The sequence below is a fragment of the Colletotrichum higginsianum genome, chromosome 4 (assembly GCF_001672515.1).
Source record: "Colletotrichum higginsianum IMI 349063 chromosome 4, whole genome shotgun sequence".
Taxonomy (NCBI): Eukaryota; Fungi; Ascomycota; class Sordariomycetes; order Glomerellales; family Glomerellaceae; genus Colletotrichum; species Colletotrichum higginsianum.
Window position 1 is genome coordinate 2,526,691 of NC_030957.1, and position 27,856 is coordinate 2,554,546.

At 49.6% G+C, this 27,856-nt stretch overlaps 7 protein-coding genes across 7 annotated transcripts; 1 reads left to right on the top strand and 6 right to left on the bottom strand.

The window, feature by feature from the left end:
• Nucleotides 1-1,433: 1,433 nt before the first annotated feature.
• Nucleotides 1,434-1,622, top strand: CH63R_06072 (uncharacterized protein; the record flags this gene model as incomplete). Its single annotated transcript, XM_018301047.1, has 1 exon — nucleotides 1,434-1,622. One exon carries the CDS (start codon nucleotides 1,434-1,436, stop codon nucleotides 1,620-1,622), a length of 189 nt encoding a protein of 62 aa, XP_018158897.1.
• Nucleotides 1,623-9,593: 7,971 nt separating this feature from the next.
• On the bottom strand, nucleotides 9,594-11,025 carry CH63R_06073 (SNARE domain-containing protein; the record flags this gene model as incomplete). Its single annotated transcript, XM_018301048.1, has 3 exons — nucleotides 9,594-9,889; nucleotides 9,943-10,722; nucleotides 10,788-11,025. 3 exons carry the CDS (start codon nucleotides 11,023-11,025, stop codon nucleotides 9,594-9,596), a joined length of 1,314 nt encoding a protein of 437 aa, XP_018158898.1.
• Nucleotides 11,026-15,396: 4,371 nt separating this feature from the next.
• Nucleotides 15,397-16,471, bottom strand: CH63R_06074 (Memo-like protein; the record flags this gene model as incomplete). The annotated part of the gene is made up of 2 exons (XM_018301049.1): nucleotides 15,397-16,201; nucleotides 16,308-16,471. The coding sequence occupies 2 exons, from the start codon at nucleotides 16,469-16,471 to the stop codon at nucleotides 15,397-15,399; spliced, it is 969 nt and encodes a 322-aa protein (XP_018158899.1).
• Nucleotides 16,472-21,231: 4,760 nt separating this feature from the next.
• On the bottom strand, nucleotides 21,232-21,728 carry CH63R_06075 (uncharacterized protein; the record flags this gene model as incomplete). The annotated part of the gene is made up of 2 exons (XM_018301050.1): nucleotides 21,232-21,247; nucleotides 21,283-21,728. The coding sequence occupies 2 exons, from the start codon at nucleotides 21,726-21,728 to the stop codon at nucleotides 21,232-21,234; spliced, it is 462 nt and encodes a 153-aa protein (XP_018158900.1).
• An 815-nt stretch (nucleotides 21,729-22,543) lies between these two features.
• Nucleotides 22,544-23,288, bottom strand: CH63R_06076 (Orf21 protein; the record flags this gene model as incomplete). The annotated part of the gene is made up of 2 exons (XM_018301051.1): nucleotides 22,544-23,013; nucleotides 23,084-23,288. 2 exons carry the CDS (start codon nucleotides 23,286-23,288, stop codon nucleotides 22,544-22,546), a joined length of 675 nt encoding a protein of 224 aa, XP_018158901.1.
• Nucleotides 23,289-23,862: 574 nt separating this feature from the next.
• On the bottom strand, nucleotides 23,863-24,506 carry CH63R_06077 (uncharacterized protein; the record flags this gene model as incomplete). Its single annotated transcript, XM_018301052.1, has 2 exons — nucleotides 23,863-23,873; nucleotides 23,987-24,506. The coding sequence occupies 2 exons, from the start codon at nucleotides 24,504-24,506 to the stop codon at nucleotides 23,863-23,865; spliced, it is 531 nt and encodes a 176-aa protein (XP_018158902.1).
• Nucleotides 24,507-25,954: 1,448 nt separating this feature from the next.
• Nucleotides 25,955-26,833, bottom strand: CH63R_06078 (uncharacterized protein; the record flags this gene model as incomplete). The annotated part of the gene is made up of 1 exon (XM_018301053.1): nucleotides 25,955-26,833. One exon carries the CDS (start codon nucleotides 26,831-26,833, stop codon nucleotides 25,955-25,957), a length of 879 nt encoding a protein of 292 aa, XP_018158903.1.
• Nucleotides 26,834-27,856: the final 1,023 nt, after the last annotated feature.

Consider the following 27,856-nt stretch of genomic DNA (forward strand, 5'->3'; position numbering starts at 1 on the left):
GGATTATGCTAATCCTTGGTTGGAAAATCAAAAGAGAGTCGGCCCACCGCCTCCTCCCTCCTCCAGATTGGAGTCAGACGGCTTAAGTATGTACAATTAACGATTAATGAATCACGACGGGGACCTGGTATTTAGACAATTCTTCCCTCCATCTGTCAGTCGGGAAAACAGAACGATGCATTTTGATAGGTAGAAGGACCTCGCGGTATATTGTTATATACAAGATTCGAATAGTATGCCATTGTTTCTACGACGTTGCACATCCAAATCCTGTCCCGTAGGGGATCAGCGGCGGCAACACAATCGGGTGCTCGACATGGCGTGTTTTGTGACATGAGGACGAATGGCTTGCTTTCGTCCGTCAGGCCCAGTTACCATGCAGCAAATGGTGACATCTTAGCCCCGGCAATGGCAATATGGTCAGCAAAGTCTTACCGTCCCGCTGCATAAGAACCTCGCTCAGTTGTTCTGGTGTACCCCCCCAAATCTGACTGGGACGCAATTTTTTGCAAAGGACTTCTGACCTAAGGGGGTCGCTCCGGCTTTTCGATCCGTGTTTACGAGGAGCAGAATGACACGCCTGGCTTATTAATGCCTTCCATCCTTTGGTGTGTGTGTGTGTGTGTGTGAGAGAGAGAGAGAGAGAGAGAAATAATGGCGTACAGGCGTGATTGGGAACACATACTACCCAGGATAAGGGGTCCATGGCCTCTTCTGGGTTGAGATCCAGTAGAGTGGTTTTCAAGCCCCTCCCCCCTCTCTCTCCGATTCCGAGATTTTGGAACCCGACAACTGCGTAAGCGAGTACGGCTGCTCGCGATGCTGTTGCATGGAGACTAACGCTCTCGCTGCAAGCCATTGTGCCTCCTAAGGCCATTCGCCAGTTGGTCGCCTTCTCAGATACATATGAGAACGTGGGCTGTTAGTAAAACGGACGCCCGGCTCCAGTTCCGATTAAGCTTGATTTCCTGGATAAAGAAATACGCATGAGGGGTTTTTCCCCATCTTTTTCATATTTTCATACTTTTCAAAAGCTCACGTATGATTGAGACTATTACTCCGAGAAAACGGAGGTTTATTGTCATCGAATAACGCCTCATGTAGATTCGGTTTGCCTTACTGTTTTGCAACCCGCCATCTACAAGGATATAAATGCAGAGGAAGCCCAAACAACCATGTAAGAAACAGGGAGAGTGACGACGATAGACAAGCGCGCCCTCAACAGCCAAGTGAGCGACGCCGTTCCCTCGCCCAAGAGTACCCAAGTTGAGCTAGCTGGACACAGTCGCATTCACAAGTCACCCCCAGTTTACAACAATGATAAACATCCAACCCATCCCTCCTCGGTATCCTCCCAGCATTTCTTCATCCTGAGCAGGGGATTTTGCTGATCGGGGCCAGCTTATATCTTTGTGTGTGTCTGCGGGGGGGGGATGTTTCACTACCGGGAGTGGAGGAAGAGGCGGGAGAAGCCGGCGGCTGGAGACCGATGTATCCGCGGGACCGCCGAGACGGACGCGCGGGCGTCGATCGGAGCAGGCGACTTCGAGAAGTACCGGGCTACCGGCACGTTTCCCCATTATATTCCTTTTGATGCGGATCTGTCTGCTTGGTACGGATAATTTGGCACTGGGCGGCTCGTCCACACCCCTCCCCACCCCCAACCAACCCCACCCCCTGCTTCGATTCCCGTCAACGTGTATAACCGTGGCATCCAACCCCGGATTCTCTACCTTATTATTCCTTGATACCGCCCGCCAATGTGCTATTCCATGCTGTTGGTATAATATCACAGGGTGGAAGGTTCGGTCAATATGAAGCTATTCACGGGTTTCGTGATGGCTTCGGGTGGTGACTGGGGGTTGCTATACTAACCAGAAAGTAGGTGGGTTGCGCGCCTGCCAAGGTGAAAGTATGGGCTGCTGCCGCCCCACTTTCGCCCGGATCCGGATTAATCCCGAGATCCGGTGCCGATTCTGTTCCGACACTGGCAACTTTTCTTTATGGTGAAAAATGCCCTTTTCGCGCCAGATCAACAGAATCGGCCCAATTCCTCCAATACTGCAATAAAAACGATAAGTATTATACTTTTACAAGTCACGTAGTTCGCCCACGTGATCCCCTGATTCCTCCCGTTCTGATCCTCCGTTTGGGTCTGTCATTCTCCGAATGGCTCTGTGGCTGCCGCCCTTCATCTTCCTTCCCGCTGTATCCCCCCGATCGCCACTTCAAGTCCAGTTGACCCATCCCTCCATTCGGATCTTGAGGCTATTTGCGGAAACGAGGCGTTCAAGTGCAGGATTCGGATTGCGCTTGGTCATCGCGTCGGCCGAGTTATCCTTCCCATCGATCCATCTGCCCTCCGTCAGCTCCCTTCTCTCGTACAATTGCCGCAGGGGTCTTCGTCGCGTTCTTCATTGGCAGCGCTTCCCGCAGATTCGTTAAACGTCTTGAGCTTTCCTAAGAGCTCATCGTCCAGGCAGGGCGTCTCTCCTACAACAGCCTCTACATCATCCGTACTATCCTCGCCAACGACTCCCCTACAGCTTAAACGTAGAGCCGCTTCTCTATCTCTCTGCACCTAAGCTATAATATTAATTATAAGCCTCTTTTCCTAAGTTATACCTAGTTTCACTAGGTACTTATATAGGGAGTATAAATTAGTATATATAATAGTTAGGGTTAAGGGTATTCCTAGCTTTCTAGTAATTATTCTTATTGTAGATAAAATAGTAACTACTATATTAGCACTAGTAATTATGCTATATACCTCAGAAGCTAGTATACTTTAAGTAACCTACTTTAACTTAGTAGAGCTAAAATAAATAATATTACTATTAATTTTAAAAATCCTATTATTATTATTAACTTTCTTATTAGCTAGTAGGATTACAAACTTAATTTGCAATAAAAGATTAGTATTATTCGCAAATAAACTATTAATAAAAATAAAGATCTTTGCAGTTGCAAGGTCTAATAGAATGTATTTAAGCCCTTAATTAATTAATCTCTTCTACTACTTAAGGTATTAATTAAGAGTTGCAATCTCCTCTAGGCTAAGTTATTAGTACTAGGCTGCAGTTAAGAGGTTAAATAAGGCTTTTAGCTAATAGACTATAGTAATATAAGTGCCTCTAGCCCTCTACTTAATGTATTTACTAATAGCTATTGCAGACTTTAAGTTAATAGTTTTAAGCTTTAAGTCCTACTCTTTCTACTTTAGAGTAATTTTTTTATTATTATTTATACTTATAATACTACTATTAAATATAAGGGGATTTGCAGTTAATAAATAATCCTTTAGCTTAGCTAGTAGCCCTGCATTTTTAAGCTCTTTATTCTTAAGCTTCTTAAAGGTACTATTACTAAGGCTAATTATATTATTAGTCTGCATTCTAATAATTCTAAAGTATAAATTTTTAATTGCAGTAAGTAGGAGGTAGGAATTATATATAGTTATTTCTATTTAGACTCTTTTTATAGTAGTTTATATATATTACCTACTAATAGGTTCCTACCTCTGCAATACTATATAGAGGCTTTATTACCTCTATAATAGTCCCTTTAGAATATTTATTCTAAATTTAAATTAGAAGGTGCGCAAGAATTATTTAATTAAGCCTTAAAGTTAATTAAGTGTAGGCTTAAGTAATATTATAAATCTATAGTTTAAATTCTTTAATTGTAAGAATTACTACTATAAGAGTAAGAATTAGTTATTAATTTAACTAGTAAATAGTTAGTAATTGCATTAGAATTGCTATCTTACTATTATTAGTGTATCCCTGTATAATTAAGTAGGATTTCTTAAAGGGGGTATTAGTTATTTTATTCTTAACTTTATTAATAATCCTTAACTTGAAGATCCGAATGCTCTTGTAGTAGGTAGGGTCGAATAGGATAAAGTTAAATATCCCTTAATTAATAAGGTTGTTAACCTCCTTCCTATTAGACTCCTTGAATAGGGTGCTAGGTGTGGTAATAATGCTCTCTCTTTGCAGCTTCTTAGTAAGGGCCTAGTTAGTAGCCTCCTTTTTAGAGAGGAAGGTTATTTGTACCTCAATTACAAAGACAATTAATAATTTGAGGGGCTTATTGCATTATTGAGGGATTTTAATAATAATAGTAGAGTTATTAATTCTTTAGAGATCTTCTGTAGTTACTTAGATCCCTTTGTTGCCCTCCTTATTGTTACTAGAGTCCTCCTAATAATAGGGCTTAACTATAGTAAATTGAAAATCTTGCAGCCTATTAATATTAATTATGCAAGTTTCTCTATCAATGTTAATAAGTTAATAGGGTTTAGTTTATCCCTTCTTTTTGTACTATATGCATACTTGTAATTTAATTGCAATCTTCTTTAAGGCTGAGGTATTTAGGCTATTGTGCGTAGTAAGAGTATTATTAATTTATCTCTTTGTGTGGATCTTTCTAATAGTAGTACTAGCCTTGCGAATAGCCTTAATATATTGCGTAATGTCTAGTAATAGAGGGGAGCTATTAGTTATTTAGGGGTATGTACTAAAGATAAGGAGGGTTAGAATAAGGCTATTAGGTTTAGTAGTATTATTAATAGACTTAATAGTGCCCTAAAGAGTAGAGTCCCTTAGTAGAGTTAGGTATTCCTCTTAAATAATCTTATATACCCTATATACAGTAGTATAGTATCTCTTAATCTTTCTAATACTGTAATAGCTCTTAATAGGGATAATCTTAATATTAATTAATATAGCTTTAGCTTTATAGTGAAATTTAGTAGCTATAAAGTTTCTATTAGTATTTGCAATAATTTAGTCTAGAGGGCCTTAGTATATATTAATCTAGTATAGCTAAAGTACTTCCTATATAGACTTTGCTAAGATATCCTTTAGGAATCTTGCAGTATTAAAGGTAGTAGTAGAGTTAATAATGTAAAGAGTAGGCTTATTACTATTAAGGTATATAATATTAATAATAATTTTATAATTAAAAGTGTAGTCTTTAGTATTCTTAATAGTAAAATAGAAGTAGTAAGGGCTTTAGCTGTATAGCTAGTAGTAGTAATAGTACTTTATTAATCTCTAAATAGTATTAAAGTAGACTTTCTACTTAGCTTTGTAAAGGAGCTTATAAAGTTAATAAATAGAGGGGTACTTAAATTAGTAGTAAAGGCATTTTAACTTAACTTTAGTTATATAGTTTCCTATAGTAATAACCTTTTCTAGTAGGCTTAGGAGAATCTATAAGTAGCCCTATTTTCTTACAATTAGTATAGTAATATCTCCCTAGTAAAGAATATTATTAAAGTTATTAAATTAAATCTTTAGGCAATTTATATTGTAAAAGTAGAGGAGAAAAGGGGTATTAATAGGTATAATGTAAAAGTTAATTAGCCTAAGTAGAGTATAAATAGTTACCTTTTCCTCTAAATTAATCTCTATAAGTAGAATATATTAAAGGGCAATAACTTAAGGGTATTTAGCTATTAAATAGCCTACTGCACCTGTATTTAGTAGGATCCCTTAAAAGACTTCTAATAAGTATTAATTAAGAAGGAAGGTTAGTAAGGGAGATATTATTGCCTTTAGATTATTTAGATTATTAATTAGATTATTAGTTAGGCTAAATGGCTGCACTTTTTGGATGTACTGCTAAATACTTAGGTTAGCCTTAGTTAAGTAATAAGTAAAGGATTAATTAGCTAACTAGCTTATAATAGCCTTTCTATTAAAGTTAGTCTTACTAAAGTAGGTATTAATTATATAAAAGGACTTATTATTATTAGCTTTAGTTAGGGGTCCTTCTTTAATTATAATGCTCTATAGGTATTAAGTAAGATTCTCCTTACTATTTTTATTAGTAAAGGAAGAGTCTTTACTTTTATAACTAGTAAGGAATATATAGTATATTGTATTACTAGTTTTTCCTTTAGTCTACTTATTAGCCCTATATTTCTTATAGGCTGTACGCTTTTCCTTAGGGGTATACTTTATTAAATAGTAGCCTTACTACTTATAAATATAATACTTGCAGTTAGTTAGTATAGAGTAGTTATTTATTATTAATTCTACTCTTTACCTCTATATTAGTTATTCTTACTATTACTATAGTAAGTACAATTTATAAAGTACTATTAAGGGGTATAGTAGTACTTATTATAAGGCTTATAGGTAATAAATTAACTAGTAGCCTTTACTTTATATTTAGTAGTTGTAATTACTAATTAGAGCTAGCTGTAGACTCCTTTAAGTGTAACTACTAGGTTATAGAGGTAAAGTCTAGCCTTAGGGATACTTCAGTAGGTATTTAAGAGCTATAGTCTAAAGAAGTTATTAGTCTAGTATAATAAAGGAAGTACCCTTTAAATAATATTAAGACAAAAGATTATTAACTTAAGAATCTTACTCTTTATTTTGCTAAGTTCTAATAACTTAATTTAATAAAAGGAGATTTATTACTATTAGTAAGATAGGCCTTAATAGTCTCTTTTATTTTAAATTAATATCTAACTGTATTAATAAAGATAAAAAAGTCTTAAGGTACCCTTATATAAAGTTACTAAATATAAAAGTTGTAAGCCTTACTCTTTAGTATAAAGGGGAAGGTAATAGCTAGGTAACTTGCATTACTTAAGATTCCTATATTGTAGTAGTTTTTGCAGAAGATTATAAGCTTAATATTTAGAATATTATATTTCTTACTATTATACTTTATATTATTGCTTAAGTACAGCTTTAAGAGGTTACTTAACTACTTTAGTAAAGGTTAATTAAAGGGGTTAGGGTTATTGCAGCGCCTATTGCAATTGTAGTATCCCCCTGCCCAATGCATTGCGCTAATTACATTGCCCGCCTAGGGTAAGTCTCGGGGTGGCAACCCGCACGCCCCGTCCGGGCGCGAGTTCATGCAGGTGAACGCTAGTAAGGGTAAGGCTGCTGGGCACCTAGTGATGATGATGAGGATTACTGAAAGGCTCCTTATAATCGCGTAAGGGAGGCCCGGATGAGCACTGAATAAAGGGGGAGTTTCCAGCTAGTAGCGCTAACTACCCTTGTGCAATAAAGGGGCTTTAATAAGGCTGTTAATTAAGGAAGAATCTCTTAGGCAGTAGTAGATTTCAACTGCTAGAGGCAAGGTAGTTGTTATTATCCGTAAAGTAGAAGGTATATAAATAGGTAGGTAGGGGAGGTACTACTAGTATAGTAGATTGCAATTTCAATTACTAGTAAAGTTACTCTATTTCTTTGCAAATCTTATTACCTTTCCTTAGCAGTATAGTAATATTAGCAATAAAATTGCTAACCTAGTAATGCCCTTAGAAGATAGCGTCTTTCTTATACTATCTATTAAACTCCTCTAATAACTAATAGTAATAGTTATCTTAATTAAGGGTATCTGTAAGATTTATAGAGACCTTTCTATAGCCTTAGCCCTATTTAATAAATACTCTGTATTAAAGGAGGTAATTGTAAAGAGTCTTAATTATAAATCTACTGTCTAATTTAAAGGTCTCTTTAGCCTATTTATTAAACTTAAGGGTGAATTATTCCTATAGATTAGAGCTAATAAGTCCTTTAATTTACTATTCTATAATAGCTCTAGTAATAAAGGTATTAACTTGCAATTTAGTTACCTTATCTAGAGTAACTATTAGGTAATCCTATGTATCTTAGTTAATATATTTTAAGTATATTAGTAGGATATTAATTATTCTATTTTTACTAATAGAAAGTTAGTTAAATAAATAAATAGTTAATATAATAACTAATAATAATGCGCAAATTCCCCTATAGGGGGTAAAGTAAAGTTAAATAAGGGAAAATAGAGAAAAAGAGGAGCTAAGGGACTATAAAGAATGCAGTTAAATAATATTACAATTATAGGCATTTCCCTTTAGCTAAAGTATTAGGGGCGTATACATTTATTTAATAGAGAAATTACTACTATTAATCCCTTAGATCCCTTAGTTAATTTATTAAAAGTAAAGGTATTTAGATGCTAGTTTAGTTAAAGTGAATAGTGCAAGTGAATAGTGCAATTAAATAGTTTATTTAATTAAAAAGACGAAAGGTGTAAAGTTATTAATAGGGAAAGAAAACCCTAACTTAGCTATTAGTAGGTAAAGTTAATAAAGGTTAGGTTAGGTAGGTGGAAAGTAAAGGAAGGTGAGAGGTAATTTTATGTAATATAATTTAATGCAAAGAAAGGGAAGGTTTCTTAGTAATAAATTAAGGAGGCTATTTAACTTAATAGTAAAGTAGTTAAAATAGATAAAGTAATAGTATTCTTAACTACTAGACAGCTAATTAAGGGGTAGTTAAACTATACCTTTAATTATTATCTGTGAGGCTATTGAAAATAGCGTAATAGACGCATTAGAGGTTAGCTAGTTAGAACTACTGCTAATAATTATAGTTAGTACAATAGGGGGATAATACCCTTACTATTGTCTCTTTGTAATAAATTCAACCTTACTACTCTGTAATACCTGTAGATATCACTAATTAGTATTAGTATAATATTATAGGGTGGAAGGTTCAGTTAATATAAAGCTATTCACAGGTTTCGTAATGGCTTCGGGTGGTAACTGGGGGTTGCTATACTAACTAGAAAGTAGGTGGGTTGCGCGCCTGCTAAGGTGAAAGTATGGGCTGCTGCTGCCCCACTTTCGCCCGGATCCGGATTAATCCCGAGATCCGGTGCCGATTCTGTTCCGACACATGCCTCCAGGCCAAATTGCAAGCCGGGCCCTGACGGACATGCCAATGACGGACGACAACAAGCGGCGGCGAGGTGTCCCAGGCGCCTAGCCAGGTTAAACACCAGTGCGTCGACGCCTACGGGACTATAAAGATATGAGGACGAAACAGGCCTCCAAAGAGACCTGGAATCATCGGCTCCCGTCTCAAGACTTCACCTGCCATCAGACCGGGATGACTACACGAGAAAAGGGTTGGCGTTACGGTCTCACGGATCGTCGCCACCGCCGCCCGCATGCAAACTCTATACCTACACATCAAGCACGCATGCATCGCCAAGTTTCGGACCCGCCATCCGGTATTAAAAAGCGTACGAGTTAAAAGCTGACTATATTTACGAGCACTCATGCTAACGCCCCTGATGCAACAAATAAAATAAACAAAGAGGAACAACAGTCAGAGAGTCGCACAACGCCCGCATGATTGGTCGATAGTATCCTCCTCAGAAGGTCCTCCGAATCCAAGACGGGCAAAAAAGAAGAGCATGTCGGGGTGCAACAGTAAAGAAAGTTCTGGTAACGGGGTATACAAAAACACCCTACGAGTAAGTTGTTTTTCCGTTTTCCCTGGGGCCTGGGTTCCCAGGCTTCATCTCTGCAATTTTTTTGCCTCCATCGCCCCAACCAGCAAAAGATATCAAGGAAGCCCTTCCATGATCAGTCCGTCTATAAAAACTGGGAGAGAAGCTCTTAAGTGGTAACGGTGATGAGAAATCGATCCCGACGTCAAGTCGGAGGGACGGTATACTGGTGATAGGAGAAACACCTCGGGGTTGATGGAAGAAGGCGGGTGTGGTTAAAAGGTGGTTTGGTGGGTATTTTGTACAGAGTCGGGAGGGCAAGGTGAGCCTCCCATCTAGTTTCGGGCGGCAGGCATGTCGACCTTGCCGCCGAAACGCGAAATGAGAGCGGTGTCTTGTGCGTTGGCGGTCGGCTCCCATGTGGCACCCGGCCGGACCATGCGGCGCATGATTCGGCTCGTCGTCTTGAACAGCTGCGGGTGTGCGGCGCCAGTGTCGAGCGGCACGGTGACGGAGAATTCTGGCAGCTGGATACTGCGCTTGGCGGGATTGCTGGCGGGCTGTTGTTGTTGGGGCTTGATGACGGTGAAGTAGATGGCGACGACGGCGACGATGATGATGATGATGAGGACTGCGCTAGATCAGTGGCCGGTCTCCAAGCCTCGTCCGTAGGTGCACACTTACCGCAGATACCCAGGCACCACCACTTCTTCTTGCGGGTCTTGCGCGCCGTGTTGACTGCAACCCCAATCTCTTGGTTGCCCTTGTCGAGGTTCTCGACGACCTCCTCGCCCTTCTGCTCGATCTGGGTAACGGCAGCCTCCTGCTGGACAACCAGCACGTCCATGTCCTGGAACAGCTGTGCGAGCTCAACCATTTGCTGCTCAATCTTCTGCAGGGCGGCCTGGCGGTCTTGAACGGCGTTGAGCACGGCATTAGCCTGGGCTTGGCGACCGCTCTGCATGACGGCTTGCTGGAAGATCTGGGCTCCGGCACCGGCGTCCTCGACGGCCTCGCGGACCTCGCGCTCGTCGGCATCGGGGCGGACGATTCTGTACTGGCGGGCCATCTGGTCCTGGGTACGCTTGCGGAAGGCGGATTCGACCTGCTGGTACTGCTGGATGGCGCCCTTGAGACGACGGTCGACGCGGCCGACCTGCGGCGAGTTCCTGGGGGTTTGGCCGTCGGGGCTGGACTTGACGGTGCGCACGCGGTCGGTGAGGGAGCGGTACATAGTCATGGTCTCGGAGGACAGGGCATCGAGCTGGCGCGCGGTGGAGGAGCTGGCCGACGTGTCGGCATCGGTGAGGGTGCGCTCCTGCAGCATGCGCAGTTGGTTCAGGTTGGCCTCGATCTGGTCGATTCCTTGGTCGATGGAGCGGCACTCGTTGAGGATCGCGTTAGGGTCCGACTGGCCGAAGCCGCTTGCGTTCTGGGCGAGGGATTCCATCTCAACGTTGGTTCCTGGTGAGAGAGACACACACAGGGTCAGCAATGGAGCGTATACGACCGTCGCGGCCAGGTCGTACCGTCAAGGTCCCTACCCATAGTTGGTCCCTGGTTGTTGTATCTGTTCCCACCGCCATAGGGAGAAGGGGCGGGAGCACCTCCATATCCTCCCGGACCATCATCCCGCTGGTCAAAGGGGTTCTGGCGACCACCGTATCTACCCGTGTCTGTCAGTACTCCGCGATCGGAAAGGTCGTACTCGTCGTCGTGTGTCCCGTCGGCTCCGTGAGAGAGAGAAACATACCCGTACTGCGCCATAATGTTAGTTTCAACGGACAACGGTGGCTCGGTCGGCGTCCGATGAGGTAGGTAGTAGGGGGAAGGGTGTCGACGAGGAAAGGGCGCGAAAGGAAATTGAAAAGGAAGGACACAATGGGGGAAATGCAACGCAACCAGGCTGAAGCAAGTAGGATGATGTGCAAAGAAGGTTGGTGGTGATGGCAATAAGTCAAAAGTTTGTGCGGCCAGGGGCAGACGGGAGACGGCGACTGGAAGGGGGGTGTGGGTGGGTTGGTGGTGGGTGGTGGACTTTCTCCTCGATCTTCTCGACTTCGAGAAGGGGGGGAACGATAACGGCAACGTGCGATTGACGAGAGGACGACAGGACGTGATGCAACGTCGGTAGGTAGGGCAAGGCAACGTGCTGCAACAGCAACAGCAACGGCAGCAGGGCAAGGGACGGGCGGGCGAAACACGGGAAGTGCGAGGGCTTGGGGTGAAACACTGACACTCATGTTGCTTCTGCGAAGCGCGAAGGCTTCTTCCTTGCGCGACGATGATGCGGGCTCGATAGGCGCTCGAGGGCGAATTGTTATTTGTTAATCGCCCGGAGAGTCTTGAATGAGGAAGAGTGGAGAGTCGCGCAGCAGGTAGGAAGGAAGATGATGCCTTGTTGTTGATGTTTTGGTTGGAATTTGTGGCAGAAAAGAAGCAAGGTTGAGTACGGGCAGAAAAGGGCGAAGACTGAGAAGAAGGGGGACGGACGGTCAGTCGGTCGGATGAGACGAATCGAATCGGTCGGTGGTGGTGTGTGTGTGTGGTAATGGCGAAGTGTCGGGCTCGTTCTTAGGTCGATGGGAGCAGGGGGGTGGGGGGATGAACAGTGCTGCTCTCTGCACCGTACTTCTGCTGCTGCTGCTGCTGCTGCTGCTGCTGCTGACAGCGAGGGAGACTGACTGGGGGAACAGGAGAAGCGAGACGAGGCGAATGGGCGGCAAATACAATATCCACCGACGCAGGAACGTGTCGTGTGGCTTGAAGCGCTTCTTTGTAGCAGAAATTCGAATTGTCCGTTCGGGACCAGGGGGGCGCGGTGCTCGGGGTGGTCCTGGCGGCGGAATGATCGCCGTTTAGGTAGCTTCGAGGGCCCAGTACGAGAGATGATTGGAGGGGCCCCGGGGCGGATTGGGGAATTGGGATGTACCAGCAGCGTTGATGCACCGATGGTTTGTCGAGTTGGTCTCTAGTATTTCTAGAAGACGGCGGGTTTTTTGATGTAAATGGCGGACGTCGTGGTCGTGGTCGTGGTGATAGGATGAGTAAGGCGGCGGTCACGAGTTGTGAGCGTGAGGACGAAGGTGAAAGTAAAAGTGAGATTGAGTGTGAGTGTAATTCGCGGTGGAGGGCGGCTTGGCGAGGTACCTGCATGCACGGGCGGCGACGATGCAACCCCAGGCACGAGAAAGGGGCACTTCTCTTCTCGAACTCTTCAGACTTGTTCTCAGGTCTGTCTGTCTGTCTGTCACTGCTCTTCGCTGAGCCTGAGTCTCCAGTGCTTGGTAGTGCTTGGTTTGTCTCGACTCAGGCGGGTGCCGTCGGCGGCGGCTGATTGGGCGAGGAGCGTGGAGGATTGGACCCTGAAGCTTGGTCCCGGCCCTCTCTGTGTAACTGTGTTACAGGTGGCGGGCGACCGAGGCGAATAAACTTGAGGCGCTGGCGGGAAGATGACCCAATGCTGGATGCTGAAATTAATGCGCCCTGTCTCCTTGGATGTTGATGGTGGTGTCGGTGCTGACTGAAATGGGCAACTCTCGGTCTTTCTCAGTCTCTCTCAGCCTTTTTCTCTCCTCTCTCGTCGTCGCTACTTTTTTTTTTTTTATGAAGCCCGAGCTGCTCTGCCTTTGCGCATGCGACCTGGACTCTTATGCGCCGTCGCTGACTGACTGCTGTTTGTGCCAATGCGAGAGCCAAAGGCTAAACGTGCGGGGTGAAGGATGCTGATTGATGCCTTGCCTTGCGCAGCACACTGGTCCTTCTGAGAAGGACTCTCTGGTTGGTGCAGTCCTCGTCTTGATGGCCTGTGACGGACGCCCCAGAGACGACGACGACGACGACGATTGCGACGATGGCGAACGGTGACAGACACTCAGACAGGGATGTTGATGGCGGGAGTCGTGAGCCAATCGAATCCGGTTCCTTCCAAGAATCTGGATTTTCTGGGCGTCTGGGCACCTTCTGCGTTGGAGGAGTACCCTCTGTAAGGTAGTGTTCCCCCCTTTTTTTTGGTGGGTTCCTTCGTCCCTTTCGTGGGTCTTTCCTTGGTACGGGGTACTTTAGACACGAGGAGTGACCCTTCGCTGGCCGGTTAAAAAAAGACGGAAGCTGCGAATCCAGATGTCTCCTCCTTCGAAACGAGGCTCTCTCTCTTACGAGTCTTCTGACTCTTCTCTCTGTTCCTTTCTCTCTTTCCTTTTCCGTATGGGTTGCCGGGTATCGATCAATTTCACAGCGTCCGTCGTGAACCTGTCAAACGGGTCACGGGCGAGGCAGCGTCACACTGGGCTGATTCGATTTGAGTCGAGTCGAGTCGAGTCGAGACGAACCGGGTGCGTGGCTTTCGAGGAATGCAGCCGATGATCGAGTCTGAAGAAACACCAAGCAACGACTCGAAGAATGCGAGAGACAGAACGGATGCAGGTTCACGACGGCCACCGGGAAACGGGAATCCAGCCTCTTAAAACCCCTCAACACTACCACATCCGTCTCCTCATCCCATCCTATCCCGCTCTCATCACAATCGAATTGGGGTCACCTCGCTCCTTACTCAATCAATCAAGCAATCCTTCCGACCACCTCACCCCGCTTCTTCGCTTCCTCAGCTTACGCTCTCGGAACGGAAACGCGAAAAGCTAACACATGCAGCTACCGCAAGCCGCCTGTCCACTGCCTCGGACTGCCTGCCCTGTCTCCTTTGTCTGCTTGCGGATACGCCTTCTCAGGAACCCTCACTCACTCTCACCGTCTCCCGTTGTCTCTCGCAGTCTCGCAGCTTCTCGTCTCTCTCACAGCCCCCCCTGTAAACCTCATCTTCCTTCGCCCTAATTAGATCCGGTTCTATGCAAGCCGTAAGCCCATCGTCAGCACCGTCCTGGTTTACCTCGGAAATCTAGCTGCCTAGCACCTTCGCCATGCAGATTCCAATCACGAACTAGATGACGAGCTACCACCTCCGCCTCCGCCCCCTCTCCCCTCTTTCGGGTTGGGACAACAGCAGCAAGTCAATAACAAGCTCAGCTCGCCAAGGAAACTCAGCTCCAAAGTCTTTCCTCAGCCTTCGCCACACCATGTTCAACACACACACACACCAGCACCATTACTATTTTCGAAGTAGATGCGTGCCCAGTCGAGATCGGGTCTACAAACTCTCTTGCCGTTGCCGACGGGGAATATCCCCTCACTCCTTCGCAACATCAAAGCCAATGCTCTCTGTCTTGCATTCCGCACTCACATGCCATGCACACGGTGCGCGGTAATAAGTGAGATAGTTGATTGTACCATTGCCTCCCATAAGCCCATTAGCCATATGCCATGCCATGAGTCTTTGCCCTTCACATTCCCGACCTCCACGGTGGAGAGTCAGCTGTGTAGTGTACGCCGGCGAGCCTGCCGTGGCCTGCCGCGTAGCGTGCCGCTTTGGGCGAAGCTGACACGCACCGCCAGCACCACCACTCTACCACTAACACTTCATCCCACCCTCCCTTGGCGCCGCACCGGCGCAGCAGGGAGAGAGACGGTAGGGCTGTGCTGCCGAGCGCCCAGGATCCTCCTCCTCTGGAATCCCAGCCCCGCCCGCCTCTACATCATCCCGAACGGGACAGACAACGGCCCTCCCTCCGCCCTTTTTTCACTTTTTTCTTTCTTTCTCGGTCCGTTCAAAATGTCATGCTCGTCGAGGACCCGTCCTTGCCGGGGTGCCGTGCGAGACGGCAACCGTCGACATCAGACCCGAGTCTTTATGCAAAAAAAAACCGCTGGTCATTACTCATCTAGCCTTTGTCGTCATGTCACTTGCTACCTGGTGCCGGGTCCCGTGTGTCTTTGACCACCCGGCGCGCTTTCAGACGGCGTAGTCAATCAAAACACGGTTTCTAAGTAGAGCGCCCGGAACCTGGTGGGGAAGCTCCCTCCATCGACATCATCTCTGTTTCTGTCACTGCGTCTCCCTCCGTGTCTCTCTCTCTCCCGCCCTCTCCATTGGAAAGCAGGTGAAACTCGTGTGTGTCTAAGCCATCAAACTCCTCACGTCGTGACGTGGCGCCCGAACCACGTTGTTAATACAGAGCCCCCGAACTTTGACCTCGAACTTTGAGCTTTCACAATTCATTACTCATCGTGCCACTGACCCCAGAATCATACCACGGCGTACGCCGAGACGTAGCTCACGCTCGTGTCGCCCGGCACCGTCACCAGATTGCTGCGCTGGTACTGGATGAACTTGAACCGGTGCCCGCCGCCGAGCTCCTCGAGCGCCGCCATCGTGACCCCGATCGGGTGCCGCCCGCACACCGTATTCTTCGTCTGCTTCAGGTTGTTGTAGAAGCTGCCGTGCCTGCCCGTCCCAATGGCCTCGATCGCCAGGTCGTCCACCAGCTTGATCGTCTCGTGGATCGGAGGCCCCTCGGGCGCGGGGCCCACCGGCCGCAACTTACGCAGGCTGTCGAGCGTGCCATCCGGGGAGTACACAGTGTAGTCAAAGTGCCGGCCCCAGTGGCAGAAGTCGGAGCTGACGATGAAGGCGTTGTCCGGGTCCCGGAGGTACTCGGCCAACCACTTCCCCACGGCCTTCTCGCCGGCCTCGTCGTTGTCACCGATGAGAATCGGCACGACGGGCGGGAAGGCGTCGGGCGAAGCGCCGAAGGTCTGTTCGAGGCGGACCCAGAGGTAGGGCAGGTGCATCTCCAATGAGTGCTCCCTGTCGTCGTTGGCGGTCGGGATCTTGGGAATGTCAAGCTCGTCGCGGAGGCGGTCGACGACCTGCCGGTCCACGCGGAGGTTGCCCCACGGCGTGCCGTAGTTGGAGTAACCCGTGACGGCGCAGTCGGCGAGATAGAATGTGTGCGAGGGCCCGAGGAGGAAGACACGCTTCGCCTTGCTTAAATCGAGAGCCTTGTATGCCCACGCCGCCGTGGCGCCCGAGTAGGTGTAACCCGCGTGGCTGGGTTTACGTCACTGTTGTCAGCATGAGGTTCTTGCGACGTTGGTCATGATATGACTTTGTAGACAAGCTGGAAAGAGTATGTTGTAGATGCAGGCAGACTCACGGGGCGATGATGACACGAGCGCCAGGGACAGGGAGCGCGTTGCCGTCGATCTGGTCGGGGACGTCGGCGAGGAAGCCATCGAGCTGTTCGCGGAGCTTCTTTGCGTCACCGAGGTACCACTCCCCCTGTTTGCCGGGCTGGCGGGTGTCTCTGGACGGCGCCATTCTTTTTTCAGGCCTGTTGGGAGCTTGAGAAGAGGAGGAAGGAAGGTATAAAAAGAGACGCTGAGATAGGTTGACCGCCAAAGAAAATCCGAACAGAAGGAAGCTTGCTGGTTTGGATTATTGATTCAAGCTTGGAACGGCTGAGGTGACCTGACTTGCCCCGCACACGGGAGGGACGAGGGGAGGGGGAGCTCGAAGGTTACGGCGATGACGAAGACGCGGGCAGAGCTCCTGAGTCCTAGCCTTCGCTGGCCTTCGTTGGGGGCGCATTGCTTTGCTTGGGGGTCGCCTGGGTGGGGCCGAAGTGCAGTGCAGATCATCCCGCCTTTTCCAGGACGTCCCCTCTGCTGCACTTCCAACCACAATTCATTCTCGTTGCAAGTGAATGGGAGAGTGCACTTTTGGCCATCGTTTTCATCCAAAAAGGCGCAGCAACGCAGTCGCTTCAGCAACATGTCGTTCAAACACAATCTGCACTGGCACACTTGGCTCTATTCTGTGGTAGCCAGCCACAAAAAAGCCGAAATAGGCTCAACGGTGGGCTCAACGATGTGCTCAACGCCGGCCCTCGCACGCAGGAAAAGAAGCCATCGCCGTGGTGGGTACTCCGTCGGTTCTTCCGCCGAAACCCCAGAGACATGGAAGCTCCGGCATTCCAGCAGTCCGGCATGCACCAGGTTGCGTCAACCAACCGTCCTCACGCCGGCATCAAGAGCAAACTACCTGCCATCTTTGTAACTTACTTAGACGATACCGGCGCACAAACCAGTCGGGCTCATTTGCCGGCATCCCCAGGGAACCAATCTGAATGGTCTTTGTGGTATCTGCAATCACCAGCGAGTCGAAATGACGCCGGTGTTGTTTTTCAGTTAGCATCAAGCGATTCATCCAAAGGAATCAAGGGGAGTTACTTACCATTCCCGCCGGAATGGCCTCGGCTTCCTGCCATGCCTAGACATGGTACACGTTGGAGCACTGAGGCACCGTTTGTGTACCACCGTTGGCATGCAGGATCACCGAGGCGTCCCTCACCCCATCACCAACACCGCGGCCTCTTCCTCTCGTCCCCCATATCACCCATCTACCTTTCATCCCTTGCCCTCTCTTTGGCCTTCCCCAAGTTCCAAATCTCCCGCCAAAGACGCTTGATCGTATCCGCACGCCCAACGGCCATTGCGGATCGTATCAAGCGCTCTTTTTTACGGTCCAATGTGTCCATGGCCTCATTTGACTCTCTCGACCAACAACTTGCCAGAGCCTGTTCAGCTGCCCAAACTATCCAACTCCTTGATGCCGTGAACTTTCGGGTCTCTCCCAAGGGACCAACAGGTTCGCGGCGATGCTTGGAGATTCCGACGACGGACTGTGGCGGCGTTTCGGCTCTGGGCTTGCAACAACTGTAGAAAAAGCGAGATTAGCTATGTATCCAAAAGACGAAGGACACAAGAAAGTTTTTCAAGCAAAAGACGAAAGGGATCAGAGCATGGCCCAAGAGAGAACGCTGCGGCGCGGGTGCAACACAGGCCAGGGCCGACGTCCCGTCGTGTACGTCCGAAGAGGTGGATTCATGAAAGGAATCGTGTCGAGTGTTTGCAGCCAACAGCCGATGAGGAGGATCATCTGGGGCAGGGAAACATACCTTAACAACCAGGGCTGCATTGTGCGAGCAGAGCCAGCATTGCCCGATCTTGGTGATGTGTTGTTGATGTTGTTGTTCCTCGAAAAGAAGAGCTGGGAGTTCCCGTCCACAATCTCCTCTTTTAACTTGAGGAATCGGCTTGCTTTGGAAGGACCGTCTGGTTAGACCAACCGAAAGGGCAGGAAGGTCCGCGGTACAGCGGTTCCTAATCAAGCAAGTCCAAAGTAGGCACTTGCGTCTTACTCTCGTCAGATCGGGGTATGACATCACTGTGGCATGATGCCGTATTTCTGCCTGAAGCGAGCACCGTGGGATGGCTGGTGAGGGTCGGCTGTGGCTTCCAAATTCTAGTAATGCTACAGCGCAGGTGGTTTGTGGGAATGACGCGGCAAGTCCTTGTTTCCTCTTATATCATTCATCGAGAGGGATGAGGAAGAAACAGAACAGCTTGGCATGCTTTGAACCGTTTAGGGAAGGAAGATAGGTAGGTTCCCATGCAGGCACCTACAGGTAACCCATTTGGACAGTGCATCTCTTCCCTTCCGAGTCCCTGAGAGTTTTTCCTGTGCCTTCCTTTCATTCTTCACTCGGCCATGTACACCTTTATCGGCGTAAAACGCAAAAGGGCCGGCTTGGATAGAGATTTGTGATCCGCTGCCTTCTCCGAAAGCGAAACGAACAGTCCCAACAACTGTTTGACGGACGAGAGAAGTATAACACGTTCGTCGCATTGAAAGCTGGAAGATGAGGAAAACCGCCATTCTCGTTTTATCGCCGGATGATGGGGCATGTGAGGCCGGCCCCACGCTGTGCCGGCAGCCGTTCAAGCAGTACTGTTGGGTAGAAGGTTGCTGCCGCCCTAAAAACGTGTGTCAGATTGTTCAGATAGACGATGGGGGTTGAGTAGGGAGGAGATTTACGTGAGGTACTCTATCTGTGCCATCTTTTACAGAATCAACATCCAATCATGCCGCCATTCCGGAAGTATACAAGTGAGGGTACGGGAATCGATGCCGGGGGGTTGGGTGGCATCTTTCACGGTCTCGGCGTTCGTGCTATCTCGTATCTGTCAAATGGCATATAGAAGACTGCGTGGCCTTGCTCAACGATGTTTTTGCATCGCATAGTCTTCCTGCGACTGGCAACTGATCCAGGGATTATACGAAACGTAGCTCGCTACCGGCAGAGAGCCTTGTCGGGTTCGAAAATGCGAGTCGACCGGATTTACCCAAAACCTGAGTTAGGAAGAAAACCATCTTAGATCTGATAATTATGCGACAGTGTACATTGATTCCTCTCGTAGTCGGTCATGGAACAGGTTGAGTCATCTTTTTGCCAGTTTTCCGTCTGGTATCATACAAGATCCTGCTGCCAACCCTGCAAACAAGACCTATACAGGCGGCCGGACCTTGCGATACTCGGACCAAATCAACGGTGTGGTTTCCTCCCTATTCCACTGGAATACCCTCCTCCGTTCCTCGTATTCAAAGACTTCCAAGCTCCAAGGCTCATCAACCCAGCTACCGGGCATCCGCATACTCTGGCTGTCAACCAGATCCAAAACTCGCCAGCATACTCTTCATACTCCACAACCCACCAAAGTCGCCAATGTTCCGGCCGAGGACCATATCTAATCCCGAATAGAGAACGCCGTTGCGCTCCTCGCATCCAAGAAGTAGCCGAGCGAAAACGCTGCAGGAATGTGGTATGGCCTTGTTCGTAAAGTCGCCTCTCTTGACGCCCATAATCCAGAAGATCAACACCGTTGGATGATAATATAGTAATCCATGTAATGAGAAACGACTCCAAAGCTCGAAAAAACTGACTTTCAGTACTTTGAAGTAGACGGGGCTCCCCCATCAAAGACCATATTATGGAAGAGAAAGGAGAGGCAGCAGCGTAGCCACCATCCACAGACCAGACAGGCTCGATATGATGTAGAATTGAAGACTCATTTCGGACACAGTCGTGAATGAGTCGCCCGAAATGCTTCTTTTCCTCAGAGCATAGCTCGCCATTCGCGCGAGCTACCTTCGCCACCAGTCTCCAAGCCAATAACAAGGCAAAGGAGTGAAGAAGAGCGCAGGAATTCTCCATAGAAATTTGGACAATTCTATAATCAAGATTTTCACCTTCTGGAAGGATGAGTAGGATATCTTCAGGGGCCCAGGAGGCACCGCCCTCCACCAGACATCTCAGACCCTGAAGTCTTGCCACAAGTGAAAGTGAGTTGTAATGGAAGTTGTAGCGTTTTATGAATGCCTGAAAAACACGGTAGCTGACTCCGCTTTTAAGAAGATCGTCGAGGACCTCGACACTACTAAAGGCATCATCGAGGCCGTAATCAGCAAAGAGCTCGAGGAACTGTAGGTCTCGCGATCCATAGTGGGCATTCAACCTGGCAACGAAATAGAAAATAAAAGGTTTACTAGAGGCCGTGCCGGTCAGATAGTATCTTGCAGTTTCAATGATAATGACTGACCTTGGGGCTATGTCCAGTGACTCGAAAACGCAACCCTCAAGGCCTTGCTCTATGAGCGAGCTTGCTACTGCGAAGGCGCCGTAAAGAGTGGCCTCCTTATGATCGGTGTCTGGATTAGCCGATGAGGTTTAGGAACTTCCCTGAATTTGAGCTACTCACCTCAAGCAAACTGGTGTTGTACGAATTGCGTACGTGAGGGGTCATCTTGCGCTCATCCAAGTATTGGAAAAGAGCAATAGGATCGTCACGTACCAAGTGGCTCCCTATTTCCCAATCAAATTCTTTTACCACTTCGTACGCTCTTAAGTTCAGTTGCCATCCTTGAAAGCTTTTTTGTGCCAGAAGTGAATAAACTGATCCGGTGAGCCAAGATGGCGTGCGGACGGACAGTTGGAAACTGCTGTTGTCGCCGAAGCCGAAGCGGAAGGTGGGCAGGACAGATGTTGAGTAGGGCATCCAGACGATGTCTGACATGGTGGAGCGGTATTTTGGTATCTTCTTCCTGGTGCTGAGTCCGCAGTCCGTCTTGGGTGAATCGTTATGCTCGATAAATCCGTTATTTGAGACTTTGGTCGATCCCGGCTGCATCCCTTCGAGCATGAAAGTGGTGCAAAATGTTGACGTTGCCCTAACCAAGCATTAGAAGCTGAATGTTCTGGGAACCTTGGTATCAGAAACGATCGGACTTACATCAAATACTGCGTTTGCGCGATGGAGAGAAGATGGAGCGCAGAATCGAGCTTTTGGTCCAAAGCTTTCCATTCATCTTTTCGAAGCAGGACTTTGGTCGACGCGAACCTCCGCCTGAAGCCCCGCTGTTCGGCAGTCACTTTGGCCTGCAACTGATCGACCAAGTCTTGGATCTCGGTCAGCGCACGGCGGGCTTTGGCGACGTGTTTCCGCAGGCGGCCCCTATCGCAGACCACCTCGGGCAGGAGGCTCCTGGCGATCTGGTCCTCGGTGTCGTCGAGGAACTCCTCGAGGTCTTGGATCCGTTCGGCCTTCTCGAGCAGCATGGTCGGGACGTCCTTGACTTCGTTCCAGAGCCTCATGAGCTTGAACGAGGCGCTGCCGACCTTGCCAGTCATGTCGACGACGGCGATTACGCTCGCCGCGAGACCCAAAGCTTCAGCCATTTTGACGAGATGGCCTACGCTCTCTGTTAGGTCTATCTGTGAAGGAGTGGTTGATGATGTGCAACTGTCAGAGTTGACTGGTTGAAGCCTTGAATTGGGCTGGCGGCGAAAGTAGGCACAAAGGAGTTCACTGTTGTCCCAAGATGTCAAAAAGAGTAAAGGATAGACGGAAACAGGACGAGAAGGAGGGGAACTGTATTCGGCGTTGATGAGGCTGTGCCGCAATAACGGGGTCAGGTTGATGCACCATGCATATGACTGCATCCAGAGATACGACGTCTGATTCGACAGAGTGCATTGCCTCGTGGCTGGAGCTGACTGGTGTTTTCTTCTCTGCCAGCAGAAAGCCTTATTCGGCAGACAGTTTGAAAGCCAAAGGTCAGGCAGACTGGTTCATTAGATGGTGTTGGCCCAGGGCGTTTCGCCATGAACTTGGTGGTACGTAGCCTGATCAAAACTGATGCGCAAAGGATGGAATCCACCTTCGGCGGCCAAAAGTTGAAATGGCATCTAAACCTCGCAGCGCCCGATGTAGCTGGCTTCCGAAGTCGACATCCGCCAGGCTCTTTGAGGCCGAGGCATCCAAGGCGGCTTGTGTAGATTGGAGTGAACTGCCATGCTCGATGTATTGTGGTATCTCGTGATGTATATATTCCAACGCCAATTCAAAGACCAATCTCTGCCACCCAAGAACGCCGGCCCCCAATCCAGCAAGACCCGAGAGCCAAACGCAACGTGTTTCCAGATGGAACAAAAAAACTCCCTGACGCCCAAAAGTCGCTCCAAGAAACCAGATCTTTCCCCAACCGTGATACCTAGCAGATGCGCATCGACGACGCCGACAAGCCGGCGCGGCTCCCGTCGCCCCAGGCTGTCCGACCGGCACACCGCAGACACCGCCGCTGCTCGCCGAGGTTCGTGATGGAGCAGTGCGAGCAGACGTGCCTGCCGCACGCGCCGCAGGCGTGATCCGCCTCGAAGCCGGCGCCGTAGGCGTACGCATCGTCAACATCCATCCCGTCCGGCGCGCCGCCGTCCGAGGAGCCCAGCCCGGCGCCGCAGTCGTCGCAGCTGACGGGGCAGAGCGTCGCCTGGTCTACCGGCGGGGCCGAGGCTGCGGAGAGGCTGGGGGCGGCGGATTTGATGTTCCAGAAGCTATGGAGGGACTGCTGCGTGTTGCGCGCGGCCGGGGAAGGGGAGGATGGTTCGAGGTTCGCATCGCCCAGTTGGTTGGTCTTGTGATGGTTCTGCTGCTGGGCGGAGTACAGCATGTTGAGGGTACGTTCTATGGTTAAAGTAGACGGTTAACATCCGTTCTCATTGGCAGGTCTGGGAAAGGTGATGGCACGACTCACGATGGATCTGGTTCTCGGACGGTCTGTTGTCGCGGAAGCGCTTCATCGTCCGGCTGGGCAGATGCGAGGGCGTCACGTAGGCACGCGGGTAGACGGGGCTCGGAGAGACGGGGCACTCGAAGGACTCGATGCTCGAGTCGGAGCCGGCGGGCGAGTTAAAAGAGGCGAAGAGCTCCGAGTCGGAACGCTTGCGTTTGAAGGCCATGGTGGGTTTCGAGCGTTGGAGGGATCTGGAGAAGTTGCACAAGGGTCCGAGGTTGACCGGAGGCTGGATGGGTGCGACGTGATATCTGTCTTGGGACAAATTGACGATGTTTAAGCTGTCAGATACTGTTCGTGCGTTTGGTGAAGGATATGTTTGTGCTTGTTAGACAAACGGAGTAGGAAGATGGTGTCACGTCTCAGAAGCACTTTAGCCTGGCGCGACGCGTCGAAGCTTCTTGGTGGCGCGTGGTATTCGCGTTAGGTCTTAATGGGACCCACTGCTTCACAGCTCAAGCCGTTTCTTCTTTGACAGTACCTCGGTAAACTCGCCTATTGCCAGGCTCCATTGCTTTTTTATTCCTTAATTTGAAAAGTCCATTAACTCAGTAATTGATAGGTATCTACGTCGATAAATAAGGCAGGTACCTAGATAATGGCACAAGCTTAGATGGGCTGGACGGAGAAACACGCCGATGCACGGCCCCGAAAGCACCGTCCCCCAGCAAGCCGGGTCGGCCCACACCGCCGCTCTTAGTCCCCATTTCCCGGGCTCCGCACCCGGCTTGTCCCCGTAGCTAACCCAGTGCTAACATAAGGAGAGATTTGAAACGCAGAGTGAGTAGCTCGTACTCAGAGGTGTCTTAATTTCACCGAATACATCACTTGAATCCTTTGAGCCACCCAACCTCAAACACACACGCCTCCTCTCCGCCGGCGGGTTTGTGCCTTCCGAAAACTCCTGAGTCCTCGCAATGGCCGCCTCCGCATAGCTCAACGGCCACCGTCCGGTCCCGGAACCACCAGAGCCCGGGTGAACTTTCGCCACCTCTCCGTCATCGGGCCCCCGTTCCCGCGGCGAGGACTCGCGCACCTGCCGACGGCCCAGCCCTTGCAGGTCGGTCCACTCCTTGCCGCTCCGCTGGACCCGCGACACGAGGAAGCGGCGCCCGTCGTGCTCGAACTCGTCGGCGAAGTTGGGCGAGCGGCAGATGCGCCGCATGCGCCGCCGCCGCGCCTGGCGGAGGCCCTCGCGCTCCCGCGGCATCTCGCCGACGGGCGCGAAGGCCTGCGCCTCGAAGCACGCGCCGTGCGCGTCGGCGACGACGTAGACGTCGAGGTAGTCGTCGCTGACCTCGTGGCTCCTGATGTGATACTTTTCGCCAACGAGGTCCGTCCCCGCTTGGAGCGCTGGGGCGTGGTGTCGGCGAGGCGGTCTCATCCTTGTTCGGGTCGTCCGCAGACTGGCGCGTTGGGGGGTTGGATTGTGCGGCGAGAAATAACTTGCAATCGCAACGTATAAAATTTGTGAAATTTCGGGCTGTCTGGGGCTTGTAGGCGACACAGCTACCGACTTGGCGGTTCTGCGCTCATGCCCAAACTTGAAGATATAGAACGACTTGGGAGAGTGGCTTCATTATGGAGGACAGAGTTCATGATCACAACCCAGCGAATCTCCGAGCAACTCAGTGATTTATAACATTTTGCAAGGGGTCATATGAGCCAACCTCTTCGTGATGATGGCAAGCGAAAGTCTTCTTTCGCCTCGGAAGTCGATTTAGTGAGCTAACAGTGTTGCCCAATAAGGCAAGGTGCCCCAAATGTTCAACAGTGGCACCAGGAATCCTCAAACTCCCTGCTCATATTCGTTTTGTTACCCGTCTTAGGCAGCAGCCAAGCACTTGGTAAGGCGGCCAGGCGGCCGGGTACTTTGAGCGATATCGTATTGAGTACATACCGAGCATTCGGTGGAGCACCTCGCAGGAAGGATAGGATCCCGAAATGCATTTGAAGACGAAGGTAAGACGGTGCGTCATGTCCTTGCTCACAAAATGAACCTCAAAATGGGGGGCGGCTGCCAATGATTGGACCCTGTCTCACCGGATCCAGGTTGAAATGCACCTCAACGCCCAGCCTTGAACATATCGAGCGTCGGAGGAGGCCCAGTCCCTTCCGCCTGGGCTGAGAACATTTGGGATGACGAGTTTTACTCCCCTTGGAAAACCAAAACGCAGAATTCGGCTTGAAACAAAGACTCTGGCGGCGGCTCTTCGTCCCACAGGGCGGGTGGGACCCAGGCACGGCGGCACACCCAAACGTCAGTCGCGAACAGGCGGCTATAGTTGTCATTTAGGGGGCCACGAGGCCAAGATGGTTTAGATTCTAGATAAACACATAACTATATATAAAGATCGTAGGAGACCGACCAAATATTGTCGACGGCGGGTTCTCGTTCTTCTCCAAAGCATCGTCAGAACACGGGAAAAAAAGGCTTCGTTTATGTCATGGCGGGTTGATGCGCTGTCACTGTCAGCAGCAACGCATTTCGCACCTAGGTAGTCAAGGCTCCGCCCCTCCCCCCCTCCAACCCCTAAGAAGCTCCAGTGCTCTTGCATGACTACCTATAAAATGAAAAGGAAAAGAGAGAGAAGAAAAAAGGCCACTGAGGAAAGAAGGGCGGTGCATCACTTAGGCAAAGCATTCACTCGATTGCGCCAGTGAAATCTAGTTGAAATCTGCCTCGTCCCCGGGATTTCAACGAATGGAAAAGAAAGCAACCCAGAATCTCGGGCTGCAGGTTATTGGGGTGGAGGGGAGGCGTGGGGAAGGCAGTCCGGCCCCTTGGGTGCGGACTGGGTGCGAACTGCGGAGGCGTCGACGATCTGTGGTTCACTGAACGCTTCGGGTGTTGTTTCGGGGCCGGCCGGCTTGTTTCTTGCTGCAGTTCTTGATGTGACGTTGATGGGCCAGCTTGTCGTCCGTCGTCTGCTGGCAAATGCAGGTGAAGAGGCCCTGCGAGTAGTCGTTCGCGGCCTTGCAGCCGTCTTTCAGGTGTCGCTCATGGTTCCATTTGCGCGGCGACCGGCGGCCGCATCTACACACGTATCGCGGATCGTCGGCCGGGCCGTGGACCTCTCTGTTGTGTCGCTGCAGCATCCTCGTGCTCACCTTCTTCTCACAAAGGGAGCAGGTGTTGGAGCGGTCGCTGCGGATGCTTACGCCGTCAATCGTGGAGGCAGGGCGATGGGGAAGAGAGGTCCCCCCGGCGGACTGGTTGTACGGATAGTCTGTGTGGGTAGGCGTGGCAGACCTGCTGGGGAACGCATAGTCGGACGGGGGCGCGAGAAACGTTGGGTCGATACTAACGGCAGTCCACGGAGTGCTGGGCCGGTGTAACAGGGTATCGCGCACATCATTCAACGCCTCTCGGGGGTCCAACGGCGGGTATTGATACTGGGACGGCGGGGTCAAAGACAAGGCGGCCATAAAGATGCCTTCGGTCTCGATATCCGCGGGGTACGGTCTTGAATTGCCGTAGTCAGCCTCTGTAAAGAAGTTCTCCGACCCGAGCAAGCCCCATTCATCCACAAAGCCGCCATAGTTGCTCTCTTGCGAGACACCGCCAAAGACGGTGTACTGAGGATCGTTGTACGGGAAATCATCATCATCATCGATATCAAACTGTGATGGAAATGGGTTTGAGAGGCAGCCATCGACATGTTCGTAGTCAGCCGTCCCACCATAAGGTGAGCGCAACTGACCATCCATGTTTGACGTTGGTTTTCCTCAGTCGATGAGAGATCAGGCCGTGGAACGTGGTCGGATGGAATAAAAAGCTGCGGTAGAGTTCAGCAGCTGCTAGCTGGCCCCCCCCGGGAACACAGGGATGCGAGACTTACCAAATCAAGAGCTTCAGTTGAGTAAGGCGTGTCGTGGAGTCGTGGGCTAAGGCTATGCGAATCGGTTCGTGCTGGTGATGACGGGAAGACACCGGCGGCATGATACAAGGGGACTAGAGAAGTAGAAACCGAAACAAGAGAATGAGATGGAGTTAACGTGCATGCTGGGAAGCGGTGGTTATGTATGGTGAGGAGCCCAATTCCGGCGTGCTTTGCTGGTCTTGGGGCGAAATACGTGCATGGGACAACAGATGGTGAGGTTCATTTTCTCATGCATCGCGGTGGGTAGATGGACGCCGCCTTCCACCTTGGCACTTTGAGGCGACATCAGTGAACTTAACACAGCCCCGGTCGAACTACTCGAGGGCGTGAGGCGCGTGGCGTGCGTGTGTGGTTTGTGGGAGGTATCTCTGGAATGAAGCGCAGAGTCGGGGAGTTCGGTAACGGCCGCCATCTTCCTGCACGATTACGGGTACCTCCTCGGAGGGGACAGCAAACCGACAACTGCGTGTTACTGGGCACTTTGGCGCTGGAGTAACCTTACCGGGGAGGCCTGGAGCCGTCCCGCACGGCCTGTTCGGGCCGTCCAGCGAGCACCGGCCACTCCACTCCCGAACCGGAAGCCTACCATGACCGGCTACGATGCCGGGATCGATCTTCGGCCCGCCCATGACCTGCATGGCGCAGAATGGCAGGTTTTGATCGACCAGAGAACTGAAAATAACGTAGTAAGCACTTTGGTCGGCGATGAACGAAGCAGTACCTTCTCGTACATGATCCTTCCTCATGCGGCGGGGATGTTGGCTGCCTAGACGCACTGAACTGGGCCTTGAAGCTCTGGCTGAGCAAGAGATTCTTTATTGGAACTAGGAGTGGTAGAGTTTACTTGGCC